Raw genomic sequence first — 26490 nt, forward strand, 5'->3', positions numbered from 1 at the left:
CTGTATTTACACAGTGAAATATTGTTAACCTTATAGAGAAGACAGCTCTTTTTAGATTTTCCATAAATACAAAACATTACCCAATTTCTATTGAATTAAGGAAAAAACAGGGCTCCCAGTAGGTTGCAACACACTGTGATTTCATAAAAACAAATAAAAATGACACCAAACACATTTTACTCTAGCTAGATAATAGTACATTTTAATGTCCATACTCCTTTACGATCCATTTATATGGGACAGCACTGTAGTTAACCTTTTTCCAGTATGTCCAGACACCTATGGAGCCACAGTTTGTGGGTATCAAAGGCTTCAGTGGGTTTGGGGAAGAAAGGTGCAGAGGCCTCCTCTCTGCCTGATGTTTGATCCTCCTCTATCCAACACAGCAAGGCCTGTTAGACAAAGGGAAACGATAGGTTCCTGTTTCACTGTCATATTGTGATTTAGAGAAAACAAGCACTTCAAGTAAAAAAAAAAGTCAAGTCAGCTTTATTAGCTTTATATGCCATATTGCCATATAACAGATCATAACGGAGATGCAATACAAGATGCTCTCTTTAACTGAAACATTTAGTTAAAATTCAAGCAGCCATTGTGAAACAGCATCAGCTCAGCACATTAAGGTTAAAATTCACCTCCCTGTGAACTCAGGCATGTCAGGCAGCTGAGAACAGCCAGTGCATGGATATTAGTAGAAGATGGGTTAAAATATTCAGTATCATGTGATTGGAACATCTGTCCCAGAGCCGATGTGTAGTGATGACAGTGATTCTAGTGTAGAGTAAGATTACAATAAGTATTCTGTACTACATTATCTTTGGGAAAGAATCAGCCGAAGCTTGTTAGTCTAAGAATTCTGTATATTTTCCTTGCCTTGCACTCATCAGACTGTATTTCTATTGCAGATATTTTGAAGTGTCAAAGCAGGAAATAAACAGGTGTGCTTTATAAAATATAATGAAGACGGCTTCCTGAAACAGTTGTTACACCTGTACTTTTCTGCTATATCTCCATTGAGGTGAGTTTATTATAACTCTTGACCAACTGTCAGTTTCTACTTCAGTCTACAAATAAAGAACTTAAAGTCTATCATTGCAATCACTCTTTGTGTTTACTTTTATTACCTTGTATCTTTCTGCTATTTTGAAGCCCACTGAGGTCTGCAGTTTGCGAAGGCAGATGGGACAGAAATCCAGGGGCCTACGATCTGACTCCTCAAGGTGGTTGGAGCCTTGCATGACACAGCTCAGCCACTGGCAGTGTCTGATTCCAAACATATGGCCAATCTCGTGGGTCATAGTCTGGAAAATAATAGTTCTCGTTACAGTACACACTAAAAACAAACACGGAGATAAGGTGCTTCTATTAGCTGCACTCATTAATGCAGAGGAACTGATGACTTTTGAAAAACCACACGAAGGCTCACAGCACCAAAACTAAGTTAACTTTCTTAATAACCTTGCAGGATCGAAGCAGCAGAGTGCTAGTCATGGGTGGAGTGTAACATCCATCGAACACAGAATAGTCCCCCTCCTTCAGCTTAAGCCGTTTCTTTAGCCTACCAGCATAACTTCTAGTGTAGAAGCTGTCATCATATCTGGCAAAGCTGAAAACACCAATTCCTGGACATTTAAGAAGAAACAGGGTAACTAACAAAAATGTCTCCCTTGCAATGTGTTACTTCAGCACCACCTACTGGCTGTCCAGTCAAATTACATCAGAAATAGGATAAAATGCAGTATGAACAAAATAAACAGAAATCTATCATAGTGATGCAGAAGTAGTCTATGCATAATATTCTTAAAAACTGAGATCTTAATACTAACTCTCTTCATTTTCTACTTAATGGGAAAGTTGATATTCCTCACCTTGACTGAGAGATGCCTGTCCAAAGACAAAATTCCAAGACTCTCTGGGGTAGAGGTCAATCATTGTTATCCCAATAACACAAAATGCATCTCCTGGTTTCCTGACCTCCAGAAATCCCAGCAAGTCACCTTAATTAAAACAAAATAGAAATAGATAATAGATTGTTGATGGAAAAGATGAGTTACAGTGAAATGGTGGTAAGACTTATAAACATCTCATGTTACCAGCATATATTTGAAGGTTGTGTGAGTTATTGTTAATCCTGAAACAACACCTTGTTTCAGACACCGAAACTGCTGGCAACAACTCGACAGAAAGCCCATAGAAGAATGCCTGACAGTAACTTTTGAGCCACTTTACATACTGCTCTGTCTGGGCTCCCACATCTCCAAATGAACCTACAACAAACAGTGTAGAATTTAGCCAAGGAATCATGACAGGCTGTACTTTGAACAATAAACACAGACTCACCTATGGTTTGAATATAAATAGTATTCTGGCTTGCATTAGGGGTTCTGCGGCTAAGGTATCTGTAGAAGTTTTGAAAGTCTTCAGGCACCTCAGGATGCGCAAGGATCCAGTCCGAGTCAGAGTGCAAAGTGATGGGTTGAAAAAGGGAGTCTGGCTGGGATGTACACAATCCTTCTTCCAGAAAACGCCTTTCCCCTTTCGAGTACTTTCTGTAAATTTTAGCCAAGTCCTTGGAATCAGACACCAAAGCTGTGTGCAGTGTCTCTGCAGTATGCTGCAACACCTTCATCTGCATGAGAGACATACTGCATTACTACAAGGTTTAAAAAATTTAGTCATGGAGGAAATGTTGATGTGTTTGGATTTAAAGCAGCCAATAAGAGATTACTATAAAAGATTCGATTTCTACTCAAATAAAGTGTTTAAGAAACTGATGGGATAGAAATGTAAATAAGTTTACTAAGCGCTACATCATAAGGAGGATTATGAACAGAAGAAGAGTTTCCCGTATGAGTCACTGGATACAGCCATATTAATAGGAAGCCATTTTAGTGACGAACTCATGCTTTAAATTTAGCATAACTCGCTAGTCCGTTAAATCTGCTCTGTGGTATAACCCTCCTGACAGAACATACACTCTTTTACGGCAAATGTTTGACAGGAAGAACCAAATTAGTAAATTACCCTGCCCCAACAGACGAGTAGTTCACCATGATGTTGACACCGGAAGTTGTATGTGATGACGTCGGTAAACAGAAGGGCGGAGCTTTTAGTTCAGGCAACTGGTTGACAAGTAAAGATAAACCCGGTGTTGCGTTGCATGACTCTGGATTATCGGTCAATTTTCCTCCGATAACACCACAAGCTGTTTTATTTTTTAACTTATATATCGAGCTCTTTTCATCCGATTGTAGTCACACTTGCGCGTTCGCCGCGATTAACCGCAAATGGACGGGATACGAAAGCGGAAGAACTTAGCACAGTGCAGCGATGGTCAGCTAAAGTAGTTAGCTTTCCAAGTAGCTGTTAAACCAGTAGCAGCTAGCAGGCTAGCACAAACCGTCTGTTGTTATGCCTGGAGTTCCTCGAGATTTCTCTTCGTCAACGCGAATAGATAGCAGGTAGCTTGCTAGCTTTTCAGCTGGACTCGAAGGTCTCAAGTAATCCAAAGCTGAGGTCCGTACTTTTGTTGCGGAAAACTGTGCTTCAGGCTGCTTAGAGAGCTCACTTACACACCCTGGACTTCCCAGTGAGATGAGAGAGAGCTTGCCATACTGCGAAATGTTCGTGGAGCTGTAACACTGCCAAAGCTTTTAAGTAAGACATTTCAACCCGGCTAATAAGGAGTGTCAACCTCTCTCTTTGCCAAAAACCACCAAGACTGCAGAAATGCTGCCTGACAACAGGTAACATGAAGGTCCATTTTCACAGTGTTGTTACATATGAGATCAGCATTACATATATAGTTACATTGAGCAGTTGTTTTATAGTAATTCAACATTGTGTCTACAAAATTGCAGTAATAGATATATGTGACAAACCTCTGAACAGTCTATACTAATATGCAGTATGAAAAGCTCTGTGTAGATCACAGTGGAGGTATGTTAATGTGTTCTCATAAAAGGAGTGCCGCATGCCTGATCATGTAACTGCCTGACTTGAGTGTTGCTATTTTTGGTTCCTCTTCGTGTTCTCTCTGTCTGATACTCTGCATTTCTCTGCTCAGTCCCTCTCTTCCCCTGCCTGCATCCTTTCTGTCACACAACATCTTAATTTTTTCCATTTCTGTTTTGCACAGGAAGCGACACCGTAGCTGTGACAGTGAGGGAGACCAGCAGCTGAGACCTCAGGCAAAGAGGTCAGGAGGCGGTCCCTCCTTGCTTGTGTCAGATTTGGACTCAGAGGTGAGACTAAGTTGAGACTCATTATGTTCAACTTTAACCTCCACACAGACATAGGTTCCTCCTGTTTGTGTGCTTGGAGGTTTATAGAGTTGTGTGGCCTAGATCTTTGTTTATAATCTAAAGACTGATACCATTTAATTGGGATGATGCATAGAATTACATGTGACTCTACAGTGCATATCCACTGCACCACTGTCAAGTAAAGCTCAGAATGGTTAATTTACAGATTCTGCTCCCATCGATAAACTTGCTATTAAGACCTTTTATGTGTTCTGTGTCTGCAGTCTTCCAGCAGCGACAGCAGTAATGGGATCAGCACCCCCGAGAGAATGGCTAGCATGAGGCCATGCATACATGGTCAGAACAACTGCATCAACCAATACTCCCTCAGTCCCAAGCCTGAGGATTCTGCCAGCTCCTTGCAGCATGGTTTCCATGGCGATGGGAGAAGTGTCTCCTACGACTACATCAACAGAGTCCTGAGGGAGGCGCACTTCAGCAGTCTGCAGACTAGAGGACGTCCAGGCTCAACATGACCATGACCTCTGACCCCTCTCCTGGCCTTTCTGTCTCTCACCCATCAGTGCCAACCCTTACTGGCACAGTGGCTCTTCCTTAAAAGCCTCAAGCATCACACACTCGGGGTCAGGGGTAAGGGGATGATGTGTGGGGAGGTTTACAGATTTTGGCCACAATGGCTCATCCCCACCTCATCATTTGTATCATTTGTTTAGACCATAAGCACATCCGCCTTTCCATGGCCCAGCCACTGTGGTTTTTTGTGCAGTGTTGATGTGTACTGTATGTGTGTTTGTGTGGGTGTATGCGCGCACCCTGTGCACTTTATAAAGAGGTGTCATTCTCTTTACATGCGTGCGTTGATGCGTGGACATTTTCATTGGTGCTAATCACAAGTAACATGTGATGATGATCCAAAGTGCTTGCAAAACTAAATAAAGCTAAGCACTTTACTCAATAATTCCTTCTGTTTACTCCGGACTGGGGGTTGTCAGCTGCATGTTTGTGTCTGTGAAGTAGGAGTTATCTAACCTGGGACGAAGATAAATCTGCGAGCTGATGTCTCATTGGCCCTGTACTATTCACGTGGATTTCCACCCAGACTAGTTGAACCAGAAACTAGTCATAACGCCCTTTAGAAATGGACTAACTTACTTGTCTGATGATGCCAGGCTAGAAGTTGTCATGATCCCAGTCACAAAAAAAAGTTGATGGAGGCTAGCAGAGTCACTCCCATGGAGCGTTATTAAAACAGTCCAGTTATAGAACATTTTAGGCCTTATTTGTTTCTTGTATGAGCTAGTCATACAGTCAGCATATACTACTCTTTGCAGTTACTTTATGTATCTTAAACATCCAGGTATAGTAGAGCAAAGAAAGATTCCTTATGAGCCTTTCTGCCAAAATTCAACCAATATTAGATCCTGGTTATTTATAGAGCTGTGAGCAGGTACTGGAGACTGCAGCTAAGGCAGTAGTACACTTAGCTTCAAACAAAACACACAAAAACACAATAAATAAGGCTTTCAAACATGATCCAAATTTGGGTGTTTACTTCTTTAACATTTTACACATTGTGTATCTGTGCGTCAAAGCCTGTCAGCCATACTTGTTTATGGATGGTTTAATATGACCAGTACACTGTGCTGCAAATAAAATGTGAAAGTAATTCATATGTTGTGTAATTTTCCAAATCATTGACATCAAAATAAAGTGTTGGTAAATGTAATGTGTGCCACATGTCCAATATAAATACAACACATCAAGATTTATGTAGTAGTTGATGCTGTAACAAATCTACAGCATGTTTAATTGTTCAGCAGCATGGCTTGTATTCAAAACATAATACAGCGGGTTGTATTTCCATTCAGGCTTGTAGTTTGTATTCCACAGTACACAGAAGTGAAACTGTGAAGGCAGAAAATGTTTATGAATTTGCAGAGTGCTGACTGCATATGTTTTATCAAACACATTTCCATACACTGATTATGCACACAGAATATCTCAATAATTTATTTTTGCATTAGTTCCCTAGAGGGTTTTTTTAAATCATGCACTCTACAACCACTCATGGATACATTTTTGTCAATACAAGTTAACCATAATAAATAAATTGTAAACTAACACTCATAACATTTATATTGACATAATAGCTTAGTACCAAAAATAATGGAAGACAACTCTTATTTGTAGATTTGAGTTCATAAGAAAAGCATCTATAGTGCAAATTACAATTGAGGGGCTCTCCCTCAGAGGTTGAGGATGTGCTGCAGAGGTGTAAGTTGTTACTTAAAGGAAATCCTGAGGTAAAGCAACCGTCTGTACTGCCCTACAGAGACAAAAAGCATAACCATATCTGATTTTTACAGGATTTCAAATGAAATAGATGTAAAATGTCTTTAAATACATAGTATTTAAATGTTTTTTTAGGTTGGTGGAAATTAAACTGTATTTTCTTTTACTTTAATATTCAGTTTACACCATTTGGAAAACTCTTGGCTGACTTCACTATTTCTCTAGTTATTGTTTTTTGACTTTTTAGGGCAGAGTAATAATCTCTAATTTAAGACTACCATACTTGTCCCCAGCAAACAAACAACATAGCTCAGAAACCCATCTTCACATGACAGTTGTAGGACTTCTCATTGATTGTGGATTGCTCTCATCTGTGGTTTTAAAGGAATACATAGTCCAGAGTCTGTCTTTTTTTGCTGCTTAAAAGCAGCCACTAAAGAGGCACACATAAGAAACTCCAAACAGAACACATATTTTTATATACTGTGTGGTTACAACCTAATAGTCCAGACTCAAGTACTGTAAGGATTTACATGACATCATTGGTTTAAAGTGTGACACTTCTAGCTCTAAAAGGTCTGTTGGCAGTCAAAAGTTGACAAATGAGAAAGCTGATACTGGTTGGCTGCTATCAGATAGAATCGAATTGCAAATTGAGGAAGCAGCCTCATTGGTATTAATGCAAGTTATAGACAAGTCAGACTTACTGACAGTTTGATTCTCCCTCAGGCTATTCTCCATTTTGTCCGAGTGTGTCTGGGTTGTTTCTGTCTCATATAATGGTTTACCCTTGGTCACCAGCTCCATGCCATTGAACAGGGACAGCCTGGTCCCGAGGAGTGGCTTGCTCTGGTTGTTGGATGATAGAGGTGTGCTTTTGCCTCTAATGAGCTCTGGGCTGCCGGCAGTGGGGACTTCAGCAGTCCCCACTGCCGGCACTAGATTTTCTACTAACTCCAGCTGAGCAGAAGACAAATTCACTTCATTCCCATCATTCATCTGCTCCTCTGTAGAGTGACTCTGAGCCAGGTCAGGACTAGAAGGGAAAGATAGGTGATCTGCTGGTTGTGTCTCACCTACAGGTGAATAGTCAGGCTGACAGAGTTTGAGGTTTGTGCTGTCAGCTGAATTTACAGGTAGTAAACCATCAGAGTATATAGATGTCTGAGTTGGATCAATTGTTGCCTGGTGGCTGCTGCTCACTGCTTCCTTCCTGGTGGCATGTAGAGGTCCACCCATCAGGGCTTCAAACTGTCGCAGGATCTGGTAAGAGGAGATAAGCCTGTCATTTTGAGTGGTCTTAAGTTTTTCACTTATCAGTCTTCGCAATGTGTAGCTTTCTCTTTCTGCCTCTTACTTTGGTTGCTTTGTTTGCCACAGGTCCTGGAGGTTCTTCACTTAGCTGGCGAAGTCTACGTTGTGTTGCTCCAAACATTTGTTCCAGGGAGAGAAGGTCAGACGTCATGAGGCAAGCAATGGCACACAGTGCCCGCTGCAAGATTGAAAAACACACTATATTAGGGATAGTACAAATATGATAAAAAATAATGACATGATGTGTAGCATTGTTACCATCTTAACAGTGTAAGAGGGATCTTGAAGTTTGCTTGAGAGCAACTCTACCACAACCTCACAGTTCAGAATGGAGCACCTAAACAGAGTAAGAGAGAAGTAACAAGTAAGACAGAAATCACGCCAAAAATCACATTAATTACAAAATAACAGACAAATAGTAAAACTAAACTGAAGCAAACTGATTTTGATAAGTAGACTGACTCTTTGATGAAATGTTGGCTCTCCTCTCTGGACAGGAATACTCTTGAGCCTTCAGTCAATCTGTTGATGAGTGCCATCTCCTGGCCACAGTCCCCCAGTTGCAAGGCTTCCACCCTAAAGAACACACAGAAAATGAAAATCACAACACACAGAATATGAAAATCACAACGTCATCTTATGTTGCTTAAGAAGCTGTAATGTGAATTGCTCTAACTTTGCCACCGACCGATCTGACAGATCCCCACTGCTCTCTCTGCTGGCCCCTGATTGGCTTCCTGTACCAGCTGACTTGCTGCCCACAGAAGCCCTGCTGTTGGCAGCAATGTCCTGAGAGGAGTTGTGAGAGGAGCTGTTGCTACTATCAGTCTCCTCCCAGCCACCTCCAACCTGTCCTGGACACCACTGGGTCACTGTTGTGGTAAAAACAGTAAACACACAGTAATCTGAGGCGTCATTTAAGAAAGGACAAAAATCAACCATAAATGCCTAAACAAGTCTGACCTTTTGGTCTGTGAGCAGGCAGGTTATAGGCACACGCAGGCACAGCCACTTCTATAGGTGCAGAAGGTGCCACTACAGCCCGGTAATGGTTGTCATGGAGACGGATGCCCTGGTGCTCAGTTGGGGGAAGGACAGCACTGGCTACTACCTCAGCAGCTTTCTGGATCTTATCCAATAGTGAGTCACTACTGGCTAGAGGGCACAGACATTAAGGTAACAACACGAACACATAGAATTATAAGACATGATCATGACATGATGGTAGTGTTAAACTCACCTGCCCCCTGCTTCCCTGGACTGTATCCAAAACCCTGCATTCCTGACCTGTGGGAAGTTGCTGATCCCATACCTGAACAAAAAAAAAAACAGTTCCAATAAGGTTAAAAAAATTACATTAGTTAATTTCTGTGTTTTTCAGTTCCTTTCAGAGCACTCTATTTTCATTACCACTAAATTATGTCTTATTACTCACCCATTGTTGGTGGGGCTATAGTCAATGGAGAGATGCCGCTTTTGGTGGAAATAGTGTCTGTGAAAAGTAACCGGGCCACTTCCTGTAGTAAAAAGTACTCTTTTTTAAAAATAAATTATCACTTTATAACACTGATATGGTAGTAAATATAAACTAACCTGTGCTGTGTTCCTCACTTTCTGATACAGTGCTGTACCATGGATGGGGTCAGGTGGACCACTGTAAACTTCAAATGCAAAATACAGAGCAGCAAACAAAAACTAATTTTAGATATATTAAGTAGCCATGAGAGACAAAGATAAAGGTGAATCAATGCTTTGCTGTTAAGTTGAAGTAGAAAGTAGAATTACTATTATGTGCTTGATGTCTAACCTGATGCTTGTTGAATGAAAGTAGAGTTCCTTCTGAGCTCTGTGAGAAAATGGTTTGAGCCATGTCCACAGAGATGGACAAAAATCTTTAGGACCTGAAACACCACATGATAAAAGACAAAATTATGAACATGTAAATGCATCTTAACACATCTTTAACACTGATAAGCTCTACAACTGCTCTCACCTTAAGTTTGACATGACAGGACTCAACCTGTAACCTCTCCAGAAGGTATTCCAACAAACACTGACCACAGCCTGAAGATTCATGGGAGATTTCTGCAGTGTGATGATGGTTAAAGGTATAATACCTTATTGCATAGTAATAAAAATCTTAACCACAACAGAAACTGTCAAAGGATACTTCCAATTTCTTGAAAAAGGTAGCCAGGACAGGGGTTTTCATCATCTGATGTGGCCTTCATCAGGGTGGGCACCTTACATTGGAGGAAGACATGATGGACAAAAGTCTAAAATCACACAGACTTACAGTGTGGGGCAATCCAATGTTCCCGCAGTACAATGTTATTCGCTTCATCAACAGTGACACAAATATAAAATGTGACCTAAGTGCTGAGAAGCTGACTGCTAATTTCACAAAATAACCGGACATGTCAAGCTATTATCAAGTGTGTGTGCTGATAATGTTAGCTAGCTGGCTAAACTATGGTCTCGCACAACAGAATAAAACCGAAACGTCAAAGCCCGATTTAACTCGAAAAATCTGTTTTCAGCTGTTGATTGTTTTCTAAACAGAAAATGACTGTAAACATGACTCACTTTCTGAAGAAAAGCTAATCGTTCCATAAATGTTGCCATGATTTAGCAATACTAGCTGCGGGTTACTCATCTTCCTCCAAGGCACACAAGATGGAGGGCGGGGCTAAAGATGACAGCTAGCCAATCACAAAATAGTAAGTAGTAATCCTTACGACTATTGGCGTTATTTTGACGCCCTCCAAACGTGAAACAATAGCGAACCAGCTTCTTGGAAACAGCCACCAACAGTTTGATTGACAGGGGGATGAACGACTCACATTTTCTACCGATGTTTTCTTGACGACAGGGTCATCAATATGGCGCCGTCCATAGATTTTACATGAATGTCCCCTCTGCTGGATGATATATATTTTCCTCTTCAGTGTTTTGACTTTGAAATATACTGTTAAGCAGCATTGGCTCTGGAATTAGCGATTGTTCTCTATTATTGACCAGGAAACCCTTAAGTTAATGTCATAGCAGCACGATGTCTGGATCTAATGTGTGGAGTCGCACGAGAGAGAAATTAAGGCTTTTCCCTGAAGTTTTTGCACAGTGTGCAGAGGAGGTAAGCACGGGCAACAAACAATTGATTGGATGTTGTCATATTGTTAGCAAGATTATCTGTCCTTGAGTTCTTAATGGCATTATTCGATATACCACAGCATGCAATAATGACTTCTACAAACAAACTACAAACATCCTTCCTTATTAATCTTGTCTTCTGTCTAATATCTAATGTGTGTGTGACACGTCAGGCAGCAATATACGGAAGGTGTGTAGCAGCTACCACAACAAGCAAACAGGAGTTGAAGAAGGACCTGTGTGCCAAAGAGTTTGAAGCACTGAAGACCTGCTTTACCAATGCAGTAAGTGACCCACTGGTTTCACCAAACGTGTAATGGTTGATAAGCCAATGTTGACTTGCAAGTTTAAATGATTGGAAACAATATATTATCTTTGTTACAGGCCAAGAAAAGAGCCAAATGAATGAGAGCCTTCCTGGATTTGTTTGTCTAGCAGATTGAGCGGACCAGCCTCAGTTTCCGTATGTGATGGAAGAGGCATATTATTAATTGTATGTTGTGCAACATAGTTAAATGTGTTAGAGAATTCTCTATTTAAGTAAATAAAATCCTGCTGCTTTTATCTCTTTGAGTTGTTTGAACTGAGACTGACATCCACCATTGTAGTCAATATTGTTTATTTTTTGTATCCACAAAATGAACAGAAATAACATGCACATAGAAAAATAGTTCCAAAAATAGCTTCTTATACAAAGCAAAGGTCCCAACATGTTGAAGTGCTAACTGAGTTTTTACAATACTAAGAAGCACTACAAATGTAGACATGTTCATCCACTGTCCTTATCACCATGAGTGTAAAAAAGGTTTAAGTGGAAGAAAAACTGCACATGTAATAAAACAGTACTGCAGTATACTGGACTGGAAGGCACCAATAAAACGACAAAGAAGAAATGATTAGTAAGTACAGTGATGCACCCAGATGGTCCGGATCAATATCGTCCAGTTTCTCAAACAGTAAGGCTACATTATAAACCTCAGCATGAGGTTGAATTCAGTTACCCCCATTTCAAAGGTAAACATAGGTTCATAGACAGACATCACAATTAAACAGATTTTGAGTATTTACATCTAAAAGTAACAGGTGGACAAAAAGTGCTGAGAGCCTTTACCAAAATAAATCAGCACAAACAGATCAGAGAGGCAGAATGCAAGCTCCTGAATTAAAATCACTTAAAGTGACTCATACAAACACGTGTCATGTCAAAACATACCATAGAATATTTGCATAGATGTATATACAGCATAAAGTCTCTTCTCTAAAGACAAAATAAGTTAATATTTACATAACAGCTTGCTCTTTGGATTATCTGCAGAGTGCACTTATCTACAAAGAGAGAATGTTTCTGTCTCTAACATTTTAGAAGGCAGATAACTGTAAGGCAATAAGCTGGTCCACAGTATTAGAAGGTTCTGCAGGTGTACAGTACATGTTGTCCAACCACTATAAGAACGTGGGTGACGTGTGTTATTTTGCTTCATCATCCTCTAAGGCTTGTTTAATCTGCCGTGAGTGTACCATTGCCCCAGCCAGTAGCTGCTGCTCCAAGGCTGCATGCAGGTCTGAGCCTCCCAGCTCCAGCAGGGGTTCCAATGCAGAGACCCCTCTAGACACCCCGGTGTCCTCCAGGGACCCTCCAGCCTCTTTGGGTCCCAGAGCCCTACGCCTCCGCCTCAGATCCATCTCCTCCTGTTCCCTGACCTTCTCATGGGAGCCCTGGGGTTGAGCCCCAGCTTTGACGGCCCCATCTTCCACACCCTCTCTGGGGTCTCCCTGAGCAGCAACGTTTTCTTTGAGGTCTCGTCCTCCATTCTTCAAAGCATCACCATTTTCTCTCTCTGCCCCCTGTGCAGCTTTTCCAGCTTCTATGGCATGCTCCAGCTGGGCCTGCCTCTCCTGAGCTTCATCTGCCTGCTTCTCTTTCTTTCTCTCAAGTATTTCGTTGTCTGCTTTCTGCTGGACTTTCTCTATTGCAGCTTTCTCTCTTGAAAGTTTTTCATTTTCCAGCTCTTCTTCTCTGACCAGCTTCTCCTTTCTTTCCCTTTCCAGTCGTTCTTTTTCTACCATTGCCTGAACTTCTTTATCTATCCTTTCTTGTTCAGCTTTCTGCTTCTCCAACTCTTGTCTCTCTTTTTCCAACCTAGCCTGGACTTCTCGCTCTATCCTTTCTCTTTCTAGCTTTTCTTTTTCCAACAGTTCTTTGGCCAGCTTCTCTTTTCTTTCTCGTTCTAGCCGTTCTATTTCTAATCTCGCCTGCACCTCTTTCTCTATCTTTTCTCTCTCTAATCTTTCCTTTTCTAACTCCTGTTCTCTGGCCAGCTTTTCCTTTATATTTCTCTCGAGCTGTTCTCTTTCCAATCTTGCATGAACTTCTTTCTCTAGACTTCCTTTTCTGAGATTTTCTTTTTCTTTATCTAGGCTTCCTTTTCTGAGATTTTCTTTTTCTTTATCTAGGCTTCTTTCTTCATCTGTCAGCTGAGCAAGTTGCTCATTTTGAGGTACAGGCTGATGGTCATCTGGTCTGTTCTTTCCCAGTGGCACTCCCCTTGCACCCAGCTCACTTTCACGCTTAAGGGATTCTACTTCACGCAGAATATTGTCATCCTCTTTGTAAGCTGCTGGATCGGCTACTTTAGCAGCCCCAACTTCAGCACCTTTATCCCCAGCCTGAGCTTGATTCTTGGCTATGTCGTGAACTTCATCTGCCGCATCCTGTGGAGCTCCAGCTCCTGGCTTCAAGTCCGAGGCCAGGCCAGCCTCTTTGGGCTTTGCTTCTCCACCTTCTGCTACATCTAAGTGTACCTGAAGGCCCTTCACTGCCTCGCCTTCAGCAGCAGCCCCTTAAAAGACAAAAAATAAATAAAAAAATAATGCATTAAAACCTAACACTTATCCAAGCCCCCTGTCTGAAGAATGCTGTACACACGCACCAGCAGGTTGTTTGTGGCGGATTTCTTTGTGTTGTTCTTCAATGACAGCCAGTAGTTTTTCTTGCTGGTCAAGAAGTCTCTTATGTTGCTCTTGTTGCTCCTTGATCACTTGCAACAGCACCGCGTGGTCGAGCTGACCCTCTACAAGGAGACAAAAAGGTAGAATTAAAATAACCTCCTCAATCAAGGATTAGTCAGGAAACTTAGTTGTGCTAATGTAGGGCTGGGGGAGACAAGGGGCTATTTATGGATTTATGTAACAACACATATCTAAACTGTGGACGTGAACATAAAACTGGAATGGGCAGCTGTGGACACACATAAACTATGTTAGGGGCAAAGTGAGTGAGTGGTTTCTACTCTGGCAAATTATTAATAATGCGAATAAAGACTCAGGTGTACATGGCGTAATTAACTGAAACTCTGAGACACAGATCGAGATAAAGAGAAGAAAAAGCCAAGAGTGAATTCATACCTGCAACCAGCTTTTTTATCACTGTGACAAGTCCAGCAGAGAGAGAAAGGAAAACAAATTGGGGTAAAGATGGAGAGACAGAGGGCAAAAGCAAACAACAGAATCAGAAAGTCAACAAAAGCCAAAAAGACTCCGGAGAATCTGAAGCCAAGTCAAGAGAGCTTTACGGTGTTTTGCACCAAAGCCTGTCTGATATATCCATCTGATGATTTTATTGGCTAACCCTGGGCTCTGATAAAATACAGTGTATTAGATGGAAAAAAGGCCTTGTGTAATTTAGAAATGGTGTCATCATGCAGATTGTGCTCTGATGCCATTGTTGACAATTTTCTCAGCACTGTCTGCAGTGTGTGGCAGAATGGGAATCACAGTGGAGCCGATGGTGGTGCTGAGTAAAGTAGCATCCTCACAGTAAGATGCATCACTGCCACTGACCACTATTGTCACTATTTGTAACAATGGGCTGAATGAGCTGAAGGTTGAAAAAAATCTTCAACCATAACACTAAGATATTAAGAAGGTAATTTACTCTACTGACTCCCTTTCCATTAAAAATGTCTTCTTCACTTACCATCCATCTTCTCATCTGCTGCATCTTTGTTATCTACAGCTTCTGCAGCAACATGATGCTCTGCTTCAGGAGGTGCAACTGAAAGATTACCCAATATCACAAGGTCAATGTACTGTCTTGTTAAAGTTTTCCATCCTACACCTTCAAACACTTACCTTTCCCAGCAGCGTCTGGAACTTTGCCCACTTTATTGACTTGTTCTGCTGCAGCCCGATTGCCCGCCACAGCCGCATTCTCTACCTCTTTCAGTGGGGCACTGTCCTTTTTCCCAACATCTGCAACTGGCTTCTCCATGATCTCATTGGACAACAACTCTCCTCCACCCAAGTCTACTTCTTCTTTCCTTACAGCAGGTTTCTCATCGAGCTTGATGTCTTTTTTGTCATCAGCCTTCAGAGCATTCCCTAAACCTTGTTCCTCATCTTTTCTGGGTTTTTCTTCAACTTCTCCTGCAGGAGGAACAGGTTGTTTTTTGTCCTCTTCAAGCTCTGCGTCGTTCTTTCTTGTGTCTACCTTCACCTCGTCGTGAGGGATAGGTGGTTCATGTCGATGGGCCTCTCCTTCTGGCACTGCCACACCTGGGTAAACAGACAACATTTATTCTCACAGTTCAAGACCCAATTAGCTTTTCAGTTTTTGATCAGTGTTCTTACCAGCTTCAGGTCGGTCCAGCTGCACCTCTTCTTCTTTCTTCCTTTCAGGTAGTTCCACTGGTCCTTTAATCTGGGGGGGCTCTGCTGGGTCCCTCTCTACAGGTCTTACCACTTCTTCAGGTGGATGGTCAGGCTTTTCAACCTCCACTGGGTTCTTGTTTTGGTGTTTGTCTGCAAGTAGACACACAAAACAACATAATACCAACTTGCTGCTATTGGAGATCAATTTTTCTATGATAATACATTGTTATATCACCCACATATTCCCAAACTCTTTTTGCCAACTGTGCTTCCCTAAGTAAAGATGTCCTTTGAAATATTTACACTAGTTATCAACTATGTTCAATGCTATTACAGATGGTCTAAATATTCCTTTTTACTGTATCATGCAGCTCATAAAGGTGAAGGAAAATTATGAGATGCATTACTGCAACTAAATTAAGAACCCATAAACTTGCCACCTCATTTTCTCTTGCCTGGAAAAAAATGAATTGTATTGCATTGCATTTATCAGTGGCACTAAAATATTCTTTATTTTCTTGTACAGTGGTGTTCATCACACACATTAACTGTTACCATTAAAATAAATTCACACCTTGAATTGTCACCTACAGTACATACTGTCAGATTACAAGCTAGTGATTTTTATCCACTAGGTGGCAGCAAATACTGAAAATGTCCCAATAAGTGCACTGGAATGGTATTAAAAATGAGGGAGATGATGAATAATGTATGTGTAATATGGGAGCAAATATGGGAGGAAAGCATTCATTACTATACATACTAGAAACCAAGCTTCCTGATGTCAGTAAACCCTGAAACTGAAAACATTAGCTCAAAAAGGTTCTTCTGATTCTCATCTCCATCTCTGTTTCCCCGAAACCAATATTACCCCTTTTCCTTTACACAGCCAGAGCTTGCAGGCATTTTATAGCTGCCACATGAGATATGGTTGGGGAAAGGGGGTGTAGACAATGTATTTTGGGGGGAAGGGGTGGCAGGAGAAATGAACAGAGGGAGAGGGGTGGAGAGAAATTGCTGGAGTTTGAAGGGCATCAATCTCGCTTCATCAATGTCAAGCACTCTGTGCTGTTTTAGATATTATCAAGAGGTTATCTCCTCACCCTGCCTGTCTGTCTATCAGTCACTCTGTCTGTCTCCATCTTTTCTTCTCTAAGAGATAAAAGGAAGCCTTTCTTCTGCTGCAGCTTTGTGCTTTTGTTTTAGTCTCACTGGCCCTTTGCTACTGGTTCACATTCTATTTACATTGCTCTCTTCCGGTGCTGTGGCAATCTATGACTTTGAAAATAAAACAAGAAGTAAACATGTCCCTTGCAGCGCCAGGCGCCTTCTACATGATATAATTACGTGCAGTACTGCTGTCCAATCTCAGACACTACAGACAACCCTGGCTCCAAACCGTTGAGGTAAATGTTTCCATGGCTCATTAGTAAACCACTTTCATCTACGGTCCATCAAGTGATTTTCAGAGGAAGTCATGATCGTTACCGTGCAATTCAGGGACATCAGGTAGCGGCTTGTTGTTCTTGTCAGGTGCTGGTGGAGGAGGAGCTGGGACCTTGATGCCGGGGCTAGTGGTTGAAATGGAGAGGGTGGTAATGGTACTGATCAGCAGAATGCCCAGGCCGACACAAAGCACCAGCTACAACGCAGAAGGAGAAGCACAACAAGTCATAGGCAGATGATACTTTTACTGCACAAACAATTAGAAAGTTGCAAAAGTAAACTAGTTAACCTGAGCAATGATGCCATTCTTCTGGATCTTTCTGTAGATGAGAGCAGGACATATGAAGCAGATCAGGCTGCCCATGGTGGCTCCGGTCAGACCCAGGATTGTTTCCACTTTAAAAAGAAAAACAATTATTGTAAACCTGTAGACAAATAGGTAAATAAACAGTTGAAATATGACTATTTCTCCAACATAAGAACCAATGCCTGTGTTTATTCTAGAATTGCTTTCCTGCCACAAGTTTGGTGTTAGTGTCAAGTTGGAAGCACTAATATCAGAGGCTGTGGGAGGGAAAGTTTGGTGAGATGCATTCACTGGGTTTTTCACAGTTACCTTTGGTTAATTAAGAAAAATTGTTATTGCTTGCTACATTCATTCCTGCCTCTGTCATTCACAACTACCACCTACCCAGCCCCATGCAGGCTCCATTCATTGAACACTGCTCCTGGTAGCAGTAAGCCCTGGCCCCACCCTCCCCTCTGTGGACCGGCTGGCTGGGCGTTGGGCCCGGAAACCCATCGTTCATCCAGGGGACGGACACCATATTGTTTCCCTCAGATTTAGTGTCCATTCTCCCTTGGGTCCTTGCCTTCCTTTTCCTCAGTCTATTAGTCTGATTAGATACACAAAGAGCCAACCAAATGTGCTGTGTGTGTGTCTGTGTTCAGCCAATGAAAACTTTAACAAACATCAGCCATATAAGAATGAATAAAACTCATGCTAACCTTTACATCAGTACCATTTCGGAGCAGTTTTCTGAGAGGGGCAGATCAACTTAAAAAACACAAAGAGAGCCAATATTGGTGTGCACATGGACTTTTGTCTGTTTGTGTGAGTGCATGTGTGAGAGAGTGTCTTTGAGAATAATAGCCCTATCTTCCTGTCTGCCCATCTAAAAGGAGATAAAAGTTAGGGGCCTGATTTAAGGACTGTGTTAGAGTGTGACAGTCACTGACTCGTAAAGTCACATTCACACACATCGTAAAGCTCCCCAGCTACTCCGCCCACATAAAGGAACACATGCACCTTAAAGACCTCCAGTGAGCCGCACACATACACACACACACACAATATAATTTTATCCATGCCCAATTGTTCACACATGCACAAAGGATGTACCATTGGGGATGAGAATGCCTCCCAGCATGGTGCCAAATACAATGCAGAGGGTGATCATCTTGAAGCGCAGAGGAGGCATGTAACCCCCGGCAGCAAACGTCCCATCCTTCTGCTGTAAGACATAAACAGAAAAGAGATGTGAGAGGAATTAAAGGAGACTGTTTGAAAGATGCAGAAGTAGCCACAATTGTATAACCTGTCCTCTGATGCTGGGCTGTAAACAGGAAGTGTGTTAAAACATTTGAGCTCACCTGCTGCTCAAAAAGCATGGTGTTTATAGCCTGTCGGCAGGGCAGGATCATCATTGGAAACCCGACAGCCACGGACATCATAAAGCCCACACGGATCATCTCCGTCACCAAGTTAGATGGAAAATTCATCAGCACATTGCCCTCAATGTTCTCTGTAAAGCTGACGTAACCAAAGAACCCCACCTGTTTAATAGAGCGAAATATTGGGAGGAAAGGGAAAAAAACAAGTTTAGTTATTTCCATCCAGACAACATCTGCTGTGTGAAAGAAATAGCAGATGACATTTTATCTGGGGGGGGGGGGTGCTTCCACTCACAGTGATGTAGAAGATGGTCACTACGTTGAGTGATGATGTGAAGATAGTGCTCATGCGTTTAACTGATGGCTCATCCAGGCTGTCGTAGGTCGGCAGCACCTGCCTACAAGACACAAGCAACCCACAAACACACTCTGCAGACCGCATGACTCAAGACCACACCATGTTTGCATTCATGTGCTGTCTGAATTGTCAAACATACAAGTTCTCTATCTGAATGGCACTTCATACCATTTCCTGATTCCTCACAGGGAGGTCAAGGTTCCACAGATGTTTCCTGAATTTATTTGACAATATGATGGTTTTCACAGCCACTTTCTTCATATTTGGTACTGGGCTCTGAGTTTTTTAATGAGCCGCCATATGGGGGTCAATTTGTGCTGCTCAGTATTCAAATGATGCATCTCTTTCCTTATACCTTTGTTGACATCCCACTCATGTTTGGCCTTCTTCTTCTTATTTAGTCAATTTAGGATTTACTGTAATGCCATCTTCAATAACATTTAAATGTTAATGGTGTATTGAGTTGTAGTCTGTTTTCTCTTTTTAGTGACTACAACATCTGGCGAGCGATCAAATTATGTAATGTTTGTAATGTTATTCCCAATTCTACTTCCTTCATAAATTTTGTCAGCTTATGATTATAATAATTATGCAATTACCGGTACTTTGCCTTGTCATCAACTAATTATTCAGTTCAAACCATCTATCCCTTACATTCAAGTATTATGTGCTTTTAGCCCCTTTCACACAGAGAAGATGTCACTTAGAGTTCATACTGGCGTTTCATAATGAGAAGTGTGATACGCTGGTGTGCTGGTGTATAGTGTAATGTGTGCATCCATGCTCAAAGGCCTTACGAACAGAATGGCAATGCACACCAGTTTTATACAGGCGGTGTGAAAGAGGCTAAACTGTGGAAGCTTCTAAGTTCAGACATGAAGCACATTCACAATTTATAAGTCTGACAATTCATCAACATGAATGCAACAACCAGGATGTGTATTCAAAAACAACTTTCAAACTTTTTAACTGCAAAATAGCAGTTGGTGAAAGTAATGTAATGGCAGTGGGGGTGATGTATCGAAGAAGTGTTTGTCTACATACCAGTGTGAGTATGTATGTGTGTGACACAGAAAGGGTGACAGCAGACAAAGCTGGCTGAGACTGAACCTGAAATTGTCTGTCTGTTAATCCAGGTGTCTGTCTACCTCCATTATTTCCTGTTCTGTGCTATAAGAGAACGTGGGAGTGTGGAGGGGACCAACGGCACATTAACCAGTGAATTTACAGGCTTTATATATAACAGCGAGTGCCTGACAGGTTTTAGAGCATTATAAACTTTCTTGGCAGACCCTTTTTACTCACCTCCTTTCTCACTCCCTTTCATACATGTGAAAGAAAGAACCACAGAGCAGAATTGTGAGAGGGAGTGCAAGAAATAATAACTTTCATTGGCTCTTTCTTTGCCTTTCCCTCTTTCACACACTCCGATTTTATTAGCCATCAGCACTGTCCCATGATGCTATTTCTTGACACTTGTTTAATCCGCAAACCAGTAAATCTTATAGCCAAGGTTAAATAAAATGGTAGCAACATGTAGAGCTTAAGCATCTAATGGTCACTCTAATGCCCTCTGTCTTTAAACAGAAGGAATATGATAAGAAAGTTAAAGTTTGTGTCACAGATAATGTCATAAAGGCCAACTGACAGCAGCATCACAGACGGACATTTTCACCACACACGTTTTTCTTATGCTCCTCTAATATGAGCTAACTGCGCCTCGTTACTCAAACCTTCAGCCAAAAAACAACAGGGCCAGCTCCCATCTAGCCATAATGGTGATGTTAAGTAATGTTTTAACTGAAAGTAAACACATTTCATGAATGTAATAAAAATCCAATGTGCTGAGAGCTGTTTAATCAGCCTGTGAATACATCAGTGTGTCTGTAAGATGGCGGCAGTCCAATGTGTTGATTAGTGGTTTGGCTTAAGCTGCCTGCCGCCTAACGGAGTGCTTGCCTCGCTTAGCCTGACCACAGGCCAAGAAATCACCCTGCCAAATATCACTCAGCACTACTAGTGGGAACCGACACACAAAACACACATACATAAACAAGAACGTACTTTCTTAGGTTGGGATCCCCTGCACACCTCACTTGCTAACGATCACGCCCGCCATACCATAATGTTGTGTTGGCTTTGTGTGATTACATTAATTAAAGTAGTGTTTTAGTCTCAAGGCTACAGTCACCCACTCGTATCACTTACCTCACTCTCTCTCACACAAACAAAACCATGCATTGCCACCACCCAAACATCTGGGCCCCTAATGACCTTACTGTAACACCACCTACATCCTTCCAAAGCACTGTCTTGAAATCAAAGATAAACCACCCCTCAAGAGGCCGTTGGACACTTCACGATGCCCACAAATCTCTCATCTCACAGCAAACCAGTGCAAGCACTAGCGCATACAAGGCAGGACAACAGATGCAGGCAGATAGGTGGAAATGGAGAAATTCATGAGGAAAGTGATTCAGGTCAGCAGTGGTTAGTGAAAGTATGATTTCTGCATTTAGAGGGGGGAAAGTTAATGGACTGCAAACTCCTCATAGTGTTTCTTAAGTCACTGTCACTTCATAATTCATTAATTTTTGTATTTATTTAGCTTATTGCCACAATTAAACACGGGAGGAGTAGTATGGACAAAAAGCAGTTTCATTCTCAAATTAATTCTAAATGTACTGCCAATGTACTGGGGAAGCAGAAATGAAATAGCAACTACAAAAAGCACATTTGCAAGCAGCTTCCTTTTGCAGCAAGGGATAGCTTATCAACCACAAATTTGTAGTTCTCTTTACATAAACCCTCCACTGTGGCTTAGAGGAATGTTAGTATACATGCAATAATTGTGACATTTGCTCAGTTTCTACATGCAGCCGTGAAAGATTTAATTCACAGTGTCAGCAGCACATATTTTTAGGACTACAGCCAGATTTTCCCTTTTATAACTCAATAAGGTTTTAGATTAAGATTTTGTTGTAGTCATGTTTGACATTACATGATCCTGTGCGGGTGGAGGGGGCATGAGAAGTACTTACGACTGACAGGCGAAGGCCATCCCACAGATGGGGAGACAGCGAAACACACCCTCCCAGCGTACCACATTGACCTGCCCTAGCCACCAGCCGCTGAGCAGCTCGTGTTTGAACGAGGACAGCACCATCTGAGGGGAAGGAGGCGGGGGGGGAGGAGTTACAGCCCAAACCAAATGAAGACAAGTGGAGGGGTGGGGGTAGAGTATGAGGAGAAGAAGAGGGCCGTACCCATGCTGATGTCTCACAGACAGATCATGACAATAATGAAGGAGGAGAGAAAACCAAAGAACATGAAGAAAGGGAAACAACAAAGAGACATGACAGGAAATCCCATACTGAACAAAAAACCTGCCACAGCTGAAAAAGCTGAGTAATGAAGGCGATACAAAAATGAAAGTAAAGTAAATTTTGATGAAATGTAAGAGGCATATAAAAGGGTTATCTAGGCAAATGCTACCTCACAGGTTTTTATCAGCATGTGTTTCCTCTGTCTTGCTCCATTTCATTACTTGATTGAATCCCGAAGGACTGCAGAACACCCTGCCTCACCTACACCTAGGCTGCTCATCCCAGGTGTAGTGGTGAGACAGCAGCAAAGATCAAACTTTCACTTTACTATTTTACAATCCTCTGCCATATTGCTACTGCCACCAAAGACACACACACACACACACACACAATCACAGAGCTCAAATGGCTCAGACCAAACCAGAATTAAAGGTGAAAAATGGGGATGATTGTGAGGAGTGGGCAGACGGTTCAGATAGGTTGGAGGTCAAGTTTGAGGAGTGCAAAGTTGCAAGGATATCATTGGGCTTCCTTCATTCTCCACCACACCCCACTGCCCTTATGGTGGTGTTATTTTGGGGGTGGTTTCCATGGTTTACTTACGGGTGACAGCAGAAGGTTGTGGCGATAATGGGCAGGCACTGAATGACGCCCCTGAAGCGCCACAGGTGAACCCGCTCTACCCAGGAGCCCGAGATTATGCCGTAGCGCAGAGACGACAACACTATCTACAGCACCAGAAGCAGAAACAGCAGTGGGGAAAGTGGGGTGCAAAAAAAAAAGGAGGTGCAAAGGAGAGGGGGTAGTGAGGGGTGAAAGAGGCACAAAGACAACAGGGAAGGACAAGTAAGGAGCAAAGAAGTATAACGGAGAGAGGAAAGAGGGAAATAATTAAGGGTGGGATGAAAGGAGAGAGGAAGGAGATACATCACTGTTAGAGGGTTAGGGGTCTGGACTGGGCCGGGCCTGGATCAAATGCCGGACACACATCACACCACCTTTCCAGGTTACGACATGCTACAGAACTACAAGTCACATGACAGAGAAAGACTGTTCAAGGCATCTTTGGAAGCAGCACTACTGGTCAGTAAAACAGAGCAACACACATGAACACTGTGTGCATATTTAAAGAGTAAATGCACTAAATCACAGCGAGGCAGAAAAATAATGCTGGAATAATTGCATAATAATGAGAATAATGATAACATGACTTTGAATGTATGTATAGTGGCTTATAAAGTGCTCCATGCTTTGCTGATTCCTTTTTGGACTGTTTACATGCTGTACCTGTAACAGTTTTACATGAAACAGCCCCAAGCTTGGACATTCTCAGAGCTTAAAATGCAATGTTTTTGAGTGCACAAACTAAAGTCATGCTTATTTAGCAAACTCACGAGTGTTAAATGCATTTAACTTACAAACAGAATGGGCCAGAAAATTAAGTCTGAAATACGTAAAATGAATTTGACAAATTTATATCTGGCATGCAATCAGTTTTCATTTTTATACAACAACAAAAAGACAACTGAGGTGTGTAATTTAGCCAAACTACCTGTTTAAAATATCGCTAGTGATCAATTATAAGTCGTGTAAGTCTATAAAGAGCAGAGCAGCGACTACTTTCTGTCTGACATGATTTAGTGTGGATTTGCTCTTTAAAGAAAGAGGAGCAAGACAATACTCTGTTGATAAGAAAGACACAGTCTGTACAATGGAGCAAATTAGGACTGCATTAACACAATACAGCATATTAGCATTCCCGCTTACAATATTGTGAAAATAAAATAAAACAGGTGGCTGTGAGAAGAACAAGAAGTTTGGTTGCTGGGCAACCAAACTTAATTATTAATAAATACATTAAATATTTGAAATGCTGTGAAAACAGAAAGCTATAGTATTTTAGCCTATTCAAAATGAAGTGTAGCTGTCTGTGTTTTAGTGCTCTCACCGTGAACATGAACAGGGTGTAGAACATGAGAGCCATAGCCGAGAAGGACTGGATGGAGGACATCATGTTCCTCTGCAGACTCAGCGGAAGCACGATGAACAGAGACACAGCGATGAGCAACAGCACACGGAAGCTTCCTGTTACCTTTATGCCACAGAGAGACATCATAACAGTCACAAATGATTTTCTTACTGTAACAGGTTTTAAAATATGTTTTAAAATAAATGCAGGCAAATGGCAGATGATGATGAAAAATAATGTCACACCTGTAAACCCAACAGCTGAGCGAAGAAATTTGAGCCCAAATCAGCAATGACAACATAGAAGGCAATACAGGTCCCCAACATCAAACCGATCATACTGCAAAAGAATAAGACTATCACTGTCATATGTTTGTTGAGATTCCTTTATAATGAATGCTCCGAATTAAATATACTTGCCTTGTCTCCACCAGTGCTTTTCCTGGTTTCCCATAAGCATGAAAGGCTGCCAAGAAAGAACAGACATCAGTATGTGTAACATCAATACAAACCAGATTCCAGTGTCGTAAAAATAGCCACATCTATCTGTTTATCTAGCAGTAAAGAGACACTAATCCTTCAGTACAGGGACTAAAATACAACAGCATAACATTAAATTTTGACTGTGGCTAAGAGTGTGGTGCTTACCTTCCACCTTACATTAATAACTTTTCACTCATTCCTAAAAGTGAGAGTAAATGAATTAAGCAGATTTAATTTTTATTCTGACTCACCCAGTCCAGCATAGGTCCTTCTTTTGGTGTTACTGGCTGTGTGGACCAGGAACATGCAAGACCTGTGGGTCATCCACGAACAGAAGAACAATAGGAGGGTTCCCAGAACTATCCCACACTGTAAGAGAACAAAGGGACAATAAATATGCAGCTGATTCACTTAATAATATCCTCTACAGCAAATTCCAGCTATTTGATTATTTAAGCTTAAAAAAACAATGAATAAACCAATAATGTCATCCTCCCACAAATAACGAGGTACGTTGTACTGTTTCAGTTCAAAAAATAAATAAATAAATCTTCGTTCCGCCGAGTTGTTTTTCGGAAAGATTTCGTCGCTGCACCTGCACATCCGCAGGTGCGCGCATGCAGGTGCAGCAGGTCACCCACCTGTTTGAAGCAGAAGGGCATGGTGAGCACGCTGACTCCCACGATGCTGTTCACCACGTTCATGATTAGGCCCCAGTTGGACGCCGTCATTTTGCCCCGCTGAGTGATACTTCCTCCTCCGGTAAGAAAACACTGAGGCAACCAGCAGCACGGTGAAGGTGAACGCTGACACTAATCTAATCTCAGGTCCACACAGCGGACTGCACTCCGGGTGTGTGTATTTTTTTTCCCTGAATCGATCAGTGACGTGGCGCTCTGAAAGAGGACACGCACACACACAACCGGGTTTAACATTTGACTTTTACCCTTCTCCGTTTTATATGATACACATTTAGAATGTAGACACAGATGGTCTCCACAAACATAGTAAAATGCACCGACTGGTCAGAAAAATAAAGCTTTTAGCCAAGAAGCTAACTCCTATAATTGTCAGTAGTTTCATTAGCTCACCTTTCTCTGCGCCCCCGCCTCGCTGTCCTGTTTACGTTATCATTGGTAATTGTATCTCACTGAACGGTCATATGTCGTTGAAAAGTTGGGTCTTTGTCAGTTTATGACAAACAGTTCAATGGAAAGTCTGTAAAAAGATGATAACAAATCCAAGCTAGCTGCTTCTCAGCGCGTATCCAGGAAGTAGGAATTACAGTCGAGGAAGTGAGACAAGACAAAACTCTGCTGCTGCCAGTGCTGTTAGAATACTTTGGCGCCCACTAGTGGCCACAGTGTGGTCGTAATGTTACTGATAGTGGACACAAGTCACAGAATCAGAATTCCTCCAGATTTCATCACCGGGGAGGAATTCTTCATGTCCACATTCTCACACTTTTCCTGATTTCATAATAATCAGTAACGTTTGGTAGCAAAATACTGTTTAGTTTTGAGGTGCGTTACATTTCATGAATTTATTTATATACTTCAGGGTA

The 26490-nt window shown here is 41.7% G+C and overlaps 5 protein-coding genes across 8 annotated transcripts; 2 read left to right on the top strand and 3 right to left on the bottom strand.

Moving 5' to 3' along the window:
- Window positions 1-182: 182 nt before the first annotated feature.
- On the bottom strand, window positions 183-3529 carry amz2 (archaelysin family metallopeptidase 2). Of its 2 annotated transcripts, none has more exons than XM_028430762.1 (7): window positions 3401-3529; window positions 2341-2629; window positions 2094-2267; window positions 1869-1997; window positions 1459-1622; window positions 1125-1301; window positions 183-392 (listed from the first exon to the last, which is right to left on the bottom strand). In XM_028430762.1, the coding sequence occupies exons 2-7, from the start codon at window positions 2627-2629 to the stop codon at window positions 252-254; spliced, it is 1074 nt and encodes a 357-aa protein (XP_028286563.1). In that variant the 5' UTR covers window positions 3401-3529; the 3' UTR covers window positions 183-251. The 2 variants fall into 2 exon arrangements, with proteins under 2 accessions (XP_028286563.1, XP_028286562.1); XM_028430761.1 differs by lacking the exon at window positions 3401-3529 and adding an exon at window positions 3025-3174.
- A 76-nt stretch (window positions 3530-3605) lies between these two features.
- On the top strand, window positions 3606-5991 carry LOC114451839 (protein FAM104A). Its single transcript, XM_028430763.1, has 3 exons — window positions 3606-3746; window positions 4139-4244; window positions 4529-5991. Exons 1-3 carry the CDS (start codon window positions 3730-3732, stop codon window positions 4778-4780), a joined length of 375 nt encoding a protein of 124 aa, XP_028286564.1. The 5' UTR covers window positions 3606-3729; the 3' UTR covers window positions 4781-5991.
- On the bottom strand, window positions 5781-10567 carry tepsin (TEPSIN adaptor related protein complex 4 accessory protein). 2 transcript variants are annotated; one of them, XM_028430754.1, is made up of 13 exons: window positions 10458-10567; window positions 10042-10114; window positions 9865-9956; window positions 9679-9772; window positions 9465-9532; window positions 9307-9388; window positions 9112-9183; window positions 8835-9026; window positions 8560-8743; window positions 8334-8447; window positions 8130-8208; window positions 7915-8049; window positions 5781-7820 (listed from the first exon to the last, which is right to left on the bottom strand). In XM_028430754.1, exons 1-13 carry the CDS (start codon window positions 10494-10496, stop codon window positions 7146-7148), a joined length of 1899 nt encoding a protein of 632 aa, XP_028286555.1. In that variant the 5' UTR covers window positions 10497-10567; the 3' UTR covers window positions 5781-7145. The 2 variants fall into 2 exon arrangements, with proteins under 2 accessions (XP_028286555.1, XP_028286554.1); XM_028430753.1 differs by having other exon boundaries at window positions 8548-8743.
- A 181-nt stretch (window positions 10568-10748) lies between these two features.
- ndufaf8 (NADH:ubiquinone oxidoreductase complex assembly factor 8) lies at window positions 10749-11585 on the top strand. The gene is made up of 3 exons (XM_028431667.1): window positions 10749-11004; window positions 11195-11305; window positions 11406-11585. The coding sequence occupies exons 1-3, from the start codon at window positions 10924-10926 to the stop codon at window positions 11424-11426; spliced, it is 213 nt and encodes a 70-aa protein (XP_028287468.1). The 5' UTR covers window positions 10749-10923; the 3' UTR covers window positions 11427-11585.
- Window positions 11586-11629: 44 nt separating this feature from the next.
- slc38a10 (solute carrier family 38 member 10) lies at window positions 11630-26207 on the bottom strand. 2 transcript variants are annotated; one of them, XM_028430395.1, is made up of 17 exons: window positions 26018-26207; window positions 25568-25822; window positions 25178-25295; window positions 24864-24909; window positions 24690-24783; window positions 24424-24567; window positions 22191-22315; window positions 19087-19189; window positions 18771-18953; window positions 18520-18631; window positions 17407-17513; window positions 17160-17313; window positions 15651-15821; window positions 15153-15575; window positions 14998-15075; window positions 13952-14092; window positions 11630-13861 (listed from the first exon to the last, which is right to left on the bottom strand). In XM_028430395.1, the coding sequence occupies exons 2-17, from the start codon at window positions 25655-25657 to the stop codon at window positions 12489-12491; spliced, it is 3462 nt and encodes a 1153-aa protein (XP_028286196.1). In that variant the 5' UTR covers window positions 25658-25822; window positions 26018-26207; the 3' UTR covers window positions 11630-12488. The 2 variants fall into 2 exon arrangements, with proteins under 2 accessions (XP_028286196.1, XP_028286195.1); XM_028430394.1 differs by lacking the exon at window positions 22191-22315 and adding an exon at window positions 23079-23203.
- Between the last annotated feature and the right edge of the window lie 283 nt (window positions 26208-26490).

Source organism: Parambassis ranga, chromosome 19, assembly GCF_900634625.1.
Source record: "Parambassis ranga chromosome 19, fParRan2.1, whole genome shotgun sequence".
NCBI classification, from domain to species: Eukaryota; Metazoa; Chordata; class Actinopteri; family Ambassidae; genus Parambassis; species Parambassis ranga.

What these genes read in the sequence shown, in the direction of transcription:
- amz2 (XM_028430762.1), bottom strand. Translation starts at nt 2,629, where the DNA reads ATGAAGGTGTTGCAGCATACTGCAGAGACACTGCACACAGCTTTGGTG. An exon ending in TATTTATATTCAAACCATAG is followed by an intron (nt 2,268 to 2,340) that starts GTGAGTCTGTGT and finishes TGTTTGTTGTAG; the next exon opens with GTTCATTTGGAGATGTGGGA. An exon ending in TGCTGCTTCGATCCTGCAAG is followed by an intron (nt 1,302 to 1,458) that starts GTTATTAAGAAA and finishes ATTATTTTCCAG; the next exon opens with ACTATGACCCACGAGATTGG.
- LOC114451839 (XM_028430763.1), top strand. An exon ending in TGTCAGATTTGGACTCAGAG is followed by an intron (nt 4,245 to 4,528) that starts GTGAGACTAAGT and finishes CTGTGTCTGCAG; the next exon opens with TCTTCCAGCAGCGACAGCAG.
- tepsin (XM_028430753.1), bottom strand. Translation starts at nt 10,496, where the DNA reads ATGGCAACATTTATGGAACGATTAGCTTTTCTTCAGAAA. An exon ending in GCCTGCTCACAGACCAAAAG is followed by an intron (nt 8,744 to 8,834) that starts GTCAGACTTGTT and finishes TTACCACAACAG; the next exon opens with TGACCCAGTGGTGTCCAGGA. An exon ending in AGCCAACATTTCATCAAAGA is followed by an intron (nt 8,209 to 8,333) that starts GTCAGTCTACTT and finishes TACTCTGTTTAG; the next exon opens with GTGCTCCATTCTGAACTGTG.
- ndufaf8 (XM_028431667.1), top strand. Translation starts at nt 10,924, where the DNA reads ATGTCTGGATCTAATGTGTGGAGTCGCACGAGAGAGAAATTAAGGCTT. An exon ending in TTGCACAGTGTGCAGAGGAG is followed by an intron (nt 11,005 to 11,194) that starts GTAAGCACGGGC and finishes GTGACACGTCAG; the next exon opens with GCAGCAATATACGGAAGGTG. An exon ending in AGACCTGCTTTACCAATGCA is followed by an intron (nt 11,306 to 11,405) that starts GTAAGTGACCCA and finishes TCTTTGTTACAG; the next exon opens with GCCAAGAAAAGAGCCAAATG.
- slc38a10 (XM_028430395.1), bottom strand. Translation starts at nt 25,657, where the DNA reads ATGACGGCGTCCAACTGGGGCCTAATCATGAACGTGGTGAACAGCATC. An exon ending in AAGGACCTATGCTGGACTGG is followed by an intron (nt 24,910 to 25,177) that starts GTGAGTCAGAAT and finishes CTTTCTTGGCAG; the next exon opens with CCTTTCATGCTTATGGGAAA. An exon ending in AAAGCACTGGTGGAGACAAG is followed by an intron (nt 24,784 to 24,863) that starts GCAAGTATATTT and finishes ATTCTTTTGCAG; the next exon opens with TATGATCGGTTTGATGTTGG.